The sequence below is a fragment of the Zingiber officinale genome, unplaced genomic scaffold (genome assembly GCF_018446385.1).
Source record: "Zingiber officinale cultivar Zhangliang unplaced genomic scaffold, Zo_v1.1 ctg127, whole genome shotgun sequence".
Lineage (NCBI taxonomy): Eukaryota > Viridiplantae > Streptophyta > Magnoliopsida > Zingiberales > Zingiberaceae > Zingiber > Zingiber officinale.
The window spans coordinates 374475-382903 of NW_024589823.1; the positions used below are offsets into that span (position 1 = coordinate 374475).

The 8429-nt window shown below is 33.3% G+C and overlaps 1 protein-coding gene across 1 annotated transcript; it reads right to left on the bottom strand.

Moving 5' to 3' along the window:
- Nucleotides 1–2338: 2338 nt before the first annotated feature.
- On the bottom strand, nt 2339–6244 carry LOC122035949. The gene is made up of 4 exons (XM_042595108.1): nt 5588–6244; nt 4954–5518; nt 4793–4872; nt 2339–2476 (listed from the first exon to the last, which is right to left on the bottom strand). The coding sequence occupies exons 1-4, from the start codon at nt 6242–6244 to the stop codon at nt 2339–2341; spliced, it is 1440 nt and encodes a 479-aa protein (XP_042451042.1).
- Nucleotides 6245–8429: the final 2185 nt, after the last annotated feature.

Consider the following 8429-nt stretch of genomic DNA (forward strand, 5'->3'; position numbering starts at 1 on the left):
ACAATTTAGGTTTGTCACCTTTTGAAAAATTGTATGGGCATTCTCCTCTCTATTTCTCTTTCTGTGTTTTTTGTTGTACTTACTTTGTCTTTCATCCACATGTCGAGTGTAATAAATTAGCCTCTCGGTCTGCTCTTTGTATCTTTTTGGATTATGATGTTACTCAAAAAGGATATCGTTGTTTTGATCCCGTTAGTCAAAAAGTGTATGTCTCTCATCATGTTGTGTTTTTGAACATATTCTATTCTTTTCTATTCCAGCTAGTTCACATAATATGAGAAAGTCGGATCTGCTTTATATTGATCCTTTCAATACCAACATTGAGGAAGTTTCACCCATAGCTCCTACTGGTAGCTAACTAAATTTGGTACTTTGGTTTCTGAGATATCTACTCCACATGCTCCTTTTACCACTATCCAATCATCTCCTGAGATTACGAATGATCTTTCTCTCCACCGTCGTCAATCTACTCGTGTTCGTAAGTCTACTAAACTACCAAATTTTGCTTACTCTTGTTATTCTTATTCTTTTACTTCATTTATTGCATATATTCATTGTCTTCTGAGCTTGTACCCTATAGAGAAGCTGTTTGTAACCCACTTTGGCAGAGTGCTATGGCTGAGGAACTAACTATTTTACATTAGACTCATACATGGGATTTGACTCTGTTGCCATCAAGAAAACACACTATTGGTTCTCGTTGGATATAAGATCAAAACTAAATCTGATGAATCTATCGAACGATACAAAGCTCCTTTTGTTACTAAAGGTTATTCTCAGGAGTATGACATGAATTTATGAAGAAATATTTACTCCTATTACAAAAATGATGATTGTTCGTACTTTGATTGTTGTTGCTTCTACTTGTCGATGAAGAATATCTCAAATGGATGTCAAAAATGCATTTCTAAAGGGTGATCTTCATGAAGAAGTTTATATAACACCTTATCCTGGTATTTCACACCAACCTGGTGAAGTTTACAGGCTTCGTAAAGCGCTTTATGGTCTCAAACAAGCACCTCGTGCTTGGTTTGAGAAGTTCTCTACAATGATTACTTTGCTTGGTTTTCATCCTAGTAATCATGATTCAACATTGTTTGTTAGATGTACGAGTACAAGTCGTATTCTTTTATCAATATATATTGATGACATGATTATTACTTGTGATGATTATGATGGAATTTCTTCCATAAAGTATGAGTTGGCTCATTGTTTTGCTATGAAAGACTTGGGTATATTACACTACTTTCTAGGCATTGAGGTTGTTTATTCTCCGTAAGATTATTTTTTTATCCCAGCCAAAGTATATATCTGATCTGTTTGAGCGTCCTTGTCTTATTGATAATAGAGTCGTTGATACTCCTATTGAGACTAATACTTGATATTCTCCATTTGATGACTCATCTTTATCGGATCCTAGTTTATATAGAACTATTGTTGGAAACTTGGTTTATCTTAACATGATTCGTCCAGATATTGCGATGTTCATGTGGTTAGTCAATTTGTCGCTGCACCAACTACAGTTCATTGGGTTGTTGTTCTTCGTATTCTCAGATATCTTCGGGGCACTCAATTTAAAAAAAACCTTTTATTTCCTTCTACTTCATCTCTTGAACTGCATGCATACTCTAATGCGGATTGAGTTGGTGATCCTACGGATCATAAATTTACCACTGGCTTCAGTATTTTTTCTTGGTGATTCCCTTATTTCTTGGAAGAGTAAGAAGCAAGATGTTATTTCTAGATCTTCCACAGAAGTTGAGTATCATGGCATGACCTCAATTACTTGTGATATAATTTGGTTGTGTTGGTTGCTTGCGGATATTGGTATCTCTATTCATCAACCTACTCTGTTATATTATGATAATCAGAGTGCTATTCAAATTACACGCGATTCAGTTTTTCACAAGCAGACAAACCATATTGAAATTGATTGTCACATTACGCGTTAACATCTTCAGATTGACACCATCACATTGTCTTTTGTTTCTTCAGAGCTGCAAATTGTTGATATGTTTACCAAGTCACATTCCGCTTCACACTTCATTTCTTATTTGAAAAAATCCTCAATGCTTCTAGCTGTAGCATCGTAAGTTTGAGGGAGGATGTTAGATTATATATATTTATTTGTTTATAACTTTTAGGGTAATTTGGTATTTTTTTCCTTTTATATTTAGAGTTTAGGGTTTCTTACTTTGTATTTTTAAATATCAATTTTAAATTTAATAATATGACTAATTTTTTCTATTTCTTAATTTTTACTATCTAGGATGAGAATTATTAGTTAATTAATTTTAAAATGACTCAGGATGAGCATGCTAGTGCAACAATTGAGGGGTCAGGCGCATGTCCCCATTTGCAGCACCACGACAATCGTGTGAGCATGCTCGTGCAACGATTGAGAGGTCAGGCGCATGTCCCCATTTGCAGCACCACGGTAATCGGGCACACTTGAATGCTGTAGTCGAGGCTGCGCCTGACGGAGATCCATCAAATTGTGGTGGTAAATTTCGACAATTTACAAAAAGGTATGTCTAGGTTTTTAAATTTATCAACAGGCACATATTACTTTGGTATTTATCAAAGGACATACATTTTTATAATATTCTTCCCATTCTACCCTTCTGACAAATTTTACTTTTTTCTTTTTCTTTTCTCTGTCATTTCTCTCTCTTTTCTCTTTTCTCCTATACATACAACATCTCTTCTCTTTCCTCTCCTCTTTTTTCTTTCCTCACTTTTATCGATTCTATTAAAGATATGTTTAACATCTCTGAGAAGCTGAAATAAATAATGGATAGTAAATTTGAACTCCTTGCAGCCCCAGAAATCTACAGGAACTGAAATGGGTGCAATCAGAACTCTCTAGGTCCATCAGTGAATTTTGGTTAAAACTTATTGATGGACCTAAAGAGCTCTAATTGCACCCATTTTAGTTCCTGTGGATTTCTTGGGTTGCAAATAGTTCAAATTTGTTATCCATTGTTTATTTTAGCTTCACAGAGGTGTTAAAATGTAATAAACAAGAATTTTCAAAATTCTCCACATTGGGCCTGATATGATTTTATATTAGGTCCAATGTGGAGAATTTTAATAAATCTTTCTTATTACATTTTTAACACCTCTGAGAAGTCGAAATAAATAATGGATAACATATTTGAACTCCTTACAACCATAGAAATCCACAAGAACTAAAATGAGTGCAATTGGATCTCTCTAAGCTCGTTCGGCCTGATATGATTTCATATCAAGCCCAACGTGGAAAATTTTGACGATTTTTCCTTATTACATTTTAACATCACCAAGAAGAATTGAAATAAACAATGGATAGCATATTTAAACTCCTTGTAACCCTAGAAATCCATAGGAACTGAAATGGGAGTAATCGAAGCTCTCTAGGTCCATCAGTGAATTTTGACCTAATCAGGGCTCTCTAGGTCTGTCAATGAGTTTTGACCAAAATTCATTGATGGACCTAGAGAGTTCCGATTACACTCATTTCAGTTTTTATAAATTTCTGAGGTTGTAAGAAGTTAAATAGTATTATCCATTGCTTATTTTGACTTCTCAGAGGTGTTAAAATATCTTTAGAAGAATCAGCTAAAAAATCGATTTTTTAATTAAGTTGCATGCATAGGAGAAAAAAAAAAGAAAGAAATATAACATAGAAAAGAAAAAAAATTAAATTTATCAGAGTATAACCTTTTAGTAAATTGCCATAAAACATCTCATCAGTAGGGGAAGGAGAAGCCGGAAGGGGAAGCTAAGAGAGGATAAAAGAGGCTAAAGATAGATTCACAATCAGATCATAGTATAGCAATGCGCCCACCGTGGCTATGATCTGCAGTCAAGCTGTGATTTAATTTGAATTGTGGCCGGAACTCAATCTAATTGCGATTTGGCCGTGAGATTCCAGTCATGGCAGTGGTGATTTAATTTGCTGCAAATTAAAATTTTCGTTTACGGTGGCTATGATTTTATAGTGTTTATGATTTCACAGGCCCAGCCAATTGAACTGGGACAGCAGCTGTGGCATTGAGATAATCCATGTGCATGTAACTCATGTCTGAAAATATAAGTGAATTATCCATTGTAAATTTGAATCATCCATCCATTTGACCAATTTAAACTCCTTCAACTAATCTAGATAAATGTCCGACAACAATTTTAAGGCTACACCTACATGGACAATCATGACCACTATGGATATCCCATTCGTAGTGAAGGCGAAACAAAAAAATTGGAATTTACTTGGACCAATGACACGGAAAAAAAAATGAATACATGTTGAGATGGCATATTAAAAGTTGAACCCCAAAAGTATGCTAACAATGTAATTTTTGACCAGTACAATAGTTTTTATTTATTTCTTTCCTATGCATATGACATGCATATTCATTTGAACTCTTTGGTACTTGTGTTGGAAGAAAAAGCCTTCGTCAAATTCATATTCGATAATAAACTTGCTTTCAAAAGTTTCAAACCCTACATATAAAAAAATCAATAATTAGAATAGAACTAAAGAATTATAATAAAAGGAAATGCAAAAAAAAACGAGAATGATTATTATCAATGGGTCCTATATATATATATATATATAATTTAATGTAAGAGTAAGTGTTGCTTTTATTCAATTCAATGCCCAAAAGTAATAAATGTTAATTTATTAAAAAACAATTACTGAATATTGTGTTTAAAAATTAATATTCATAAATGACTAATTGGAATGAAAACATTAACAAAAGAAGAATTCAATTATTAAATCAGAAAGGAAGATAAGATTATTGCGTACCTCTGCTTCTCCTAATGTAATCGTCTCTTCTTCCATATCGTCCAAGTGCAAAATGTTGGATTTTTTCATAATATCCCACGCTGTTAAACATCTAAAAGGATAAACACACATTGCGTCTGTTACTAAAAACTTATTCGATCCTTTCATAAATCTCCCTGTACCTTTTGAATCACAAACGGGAGACTTAGGATCAACAAGTGTCATCATTGACATTTCAGAGTTGGAAGCAGCTCCTCGAGGGAAGACTCTTAAATAAAACCAATAGTCTTCTCCTATTTTTAATAGTTGATTATCAGAACGATAGTGGGAGGCCACAATTGGAAGTGTAAGATCCCATAAGCACTGCTTTGATTTGATGCATTTATACAAGTAATGTAATTCTCGAACACTTTGATATAGATTGTCAATGCTTCCGATGCCAGAGACCCCATCTGATAGATTCACCACAGACCCCAAAGTAAGTGTAAGAAAACTAAATAGATAATCTACAAGATCCGCTCCCGCTTCAACATAAACAATATCGCCATTAGTTTTGTTCCGTTGTAACTTGACAGTTATTTGTTGAGGTCTAGATTTCCTTAAATGAGATAGTGGGGATATATTTCTAGAGATTTCCTCAAGTGCTGCTTCACCATTGCCATTTTGCTCTAATTTCCTCTCTTTCAGGAAAACATTTGTCAATACAGTTTTGGATCCTGCCAATGAGTTTTTGAGTATATCCAGAACCTACAGAAACAAATTCAATTACAAGAATTATATAAGTAGATCTATTAAAAAATATATATATATACGTACCGTAGATCTTTGGAGCGTCACTTTCCTTTGCTCCAAGGGGCAGCTGTCAAAAGTTTCAATTCCATGTTTTTTCATCTCTGCCAAAGTATTCTTCGTGGAGCTCTGCATCACATATAGATCATCTGTAACCAGAAACCTCCCCCCTTTTACTACAAAAACGCCGCCATTTTCTTCCTTTTTCTCTTTAGCAATAATATGATCCTTTTCCTTGTCCACATGGAATTCACATGCAATTCTATCAATCGACGAATAATAATGTGTCATGGTGTGGCCACACTGTGAACACATAGTATGTGGTTCTCTGCTACAAGCCTTGATTCCTCTGTAGAAGCAATCCGGGGTCTCGCAAATGTAAATGCTTCGTGGATATGAATCGTTAGGGCGAATCTTTAGATCCTCGCATCTTAAATCAGACAAGCTTCTCGGAGCCAGCAGCATCGTTTTGCAGGCTTCTGTGCTGAAGTAATCGATATCTAGTTTCTGGACGCTGTCGTAAAGGCGATCCATGCAGCCGAGGGAGGATTGCTTCTCGAGGATACGGACGATGGTGCCCAGCGGCAACGTCAGAAAGCTAAACAATACGTCTATAAAATCGCTATTTGACTCCGCCAATATCACACGTTCCTTTTTCACGTCGATCGCAAGATTGATTTCCATAGTTATTAGTAGTTTCCAACCTGCATGCAGATCATCCAATTTAATCGTATCTGCTAAAACTAATATAGAAAGTGACGATGACTTGCCTGCTGAACGATGTATATATGTATGAACACAAGTTTTTTTTAAACCAAAACTTAATATAATGCGATTGATGAGGAGATATGGCTTAGCTTAAAAGGGGCACTAATTTGACATGGTCATTGTTTATCTTTAAATTATACAAAAAAAAAAAAGATGATTCTATTTTTATTTTAAAATTTAAAAAACAAATATTAACGCTTGTTAATTGACTGTTTCAATTAGGGAATTACTTTTTGCCATGTCTCTTAGATATATATTTTAAAGTACCTAATTCAGCATTATTTATATATATTTTAAGCTATAGCTACTAAACTAACTTTGAAATAAAAATAATATATTTTAATGGATCTCAAAATAATTTAGGGGGAAAAATTAAAATTAAATACATGTATCAATTAATTATTTTAAAATATATTGACAACAAAGTAAAAGATAATTATATAACTTAGTAATATACTGATGTTGTGGATATGTATTCAATTAAATTTTACAAAATTTAAACAATTAAAAAAATTTAGGATCATGCTCTTCAGAAAGCAAATTAACCTTCTAGTTATATCTATCTATTAGGATTAATTCCAACTCCGTGGTTTCCTTTCACGTGTTTCCTAATATTTATTTTTCCACTTGGTACTTTAGTACTCATATAGATCGTTGCTCTCCATGGTACAAGTAGCTGCCTCCCCATCCCCGATCAAGGTAATATTAATAATTTAGATGAATGAAAAAATAATAATAAATAATATATATAGTCTGATTTTCGTTATTTTTTTATAATTTTTTTCCTTTATTTGTTTACTTTGACTGTGATCAAGTTGTCATGTGAATATTGTACTTTGATGAAAAAGTACAATCAAATTCTACGGAGTAGAGAACAATCCTCTTCTACAGAACAATTGCAACAGCACAATGTTGCTGACAGAAAAAGACGTGGACTTATTAATTGTGCTTATTTTATGTTTTCTTTTCATGAAGTTTACTATTATGGTTAGTTTGCTGCTTAAACTAAAGTATAATTTATCCCAAATGTACTTAGATTTTTAAATTTATTAAAAATTACATATTACTTTAGTATTTACAAAAAAAACGTATTTTTTTTACAATGATTTTTCTATTCTACCTTTTTAATAAATTTAATTAATTTTTTTTTTTCAAACCTGTCATAGGAGATCAGACTCACGTTGAACCTGATATCTCTCCATATTAGGTCCAATATGGGTTTGATATGGGGAGATATCAGGCCTAACAATAAGAAAAAAAGAAAAAAAGAAAGAGAGATTTAGGTGTTTCAAAACCTCTGGTTCACCATTAAGAATGTCGAAAATAATAATGGCGAGCATATTTGAACTCATTGTAATTTTAGAAATCCACAAGACCTGAAATGACTACAATCTGAGATCTATAGGTCGATCAGTGGGTTTCGATCAAAATCCGCTGATGGACTTAGAGAGCTCCGATTGTACCCAATTCAGTTTCTATGGATTTTTGATGTTGTAAGGAGTTTAAATATGCTATTTATTATTTATTTCAACTTCTAAAAGATGTTAAAATATAATAAAAAAGAATCAATAAAATAATCCCCACATGTTTTAGGTTTTTCAAAATCTCTAGTCTACTACTAGGAATGCCGAAAATAATAATGAAGAGCATATTTGAACTCCTTGCAATATTATAAATCCACAAGAACTGAAATGAGTGTAATTGGAATTCTGTAGGTCCATTAATGGATTTTAACCGAAACTCATTTATCAATCTAGAAACCTCATATTGCAGTCATTTCAGGTCTTGTGGATTTCTAAAATTACAAGGAGTCCAAATATGCTCTCCATTATTATTTTCGGCATTCCAAGTGGTGGACCAAAGGTTTTAAAACACCTAAATCTTTTTTTTTTTTTTTTTGTTATTGGACCTAATATGAAGAGATATCTGGCCCAACGTGGCCTGATATTATCAGGCCAAAAAAAAAGAGATATTTAAATTTTTAAAACCTTTGGTCCATCACTAGGAATGTCAAAAATAACAACGGAGAGCATATTTGGACTCCTTGCCATTTAAGAAATCCACAGGACTTGAAATGACTGCAATATGAGGTCTCTAGGTC

Bases quoted from the DNA above. Each gene is read 5' to 3' on its own strand.
- LOC122035949 (XM_042595108.1), bottom strand. From the start codon at position 6,244: ATGGAAATCAATCTTGCGATCGACGTGAAAAAGGAACGTGTGATATTG. The intron at 5,519-5,587 runs GTACGTATATAT...TTGTTTCTGTAG, and splicing joins TGACGCTCCAAAGATCTACG to GTTCTGGATATACTCAAAAA. The intron at 2,477-4,792 runs GTACGCAATAAT...GATCTCCGTCAG, and splicing joins TTACATTAGGAGAAGCAGAG to GCGCAGCCTCGACTACAGCA.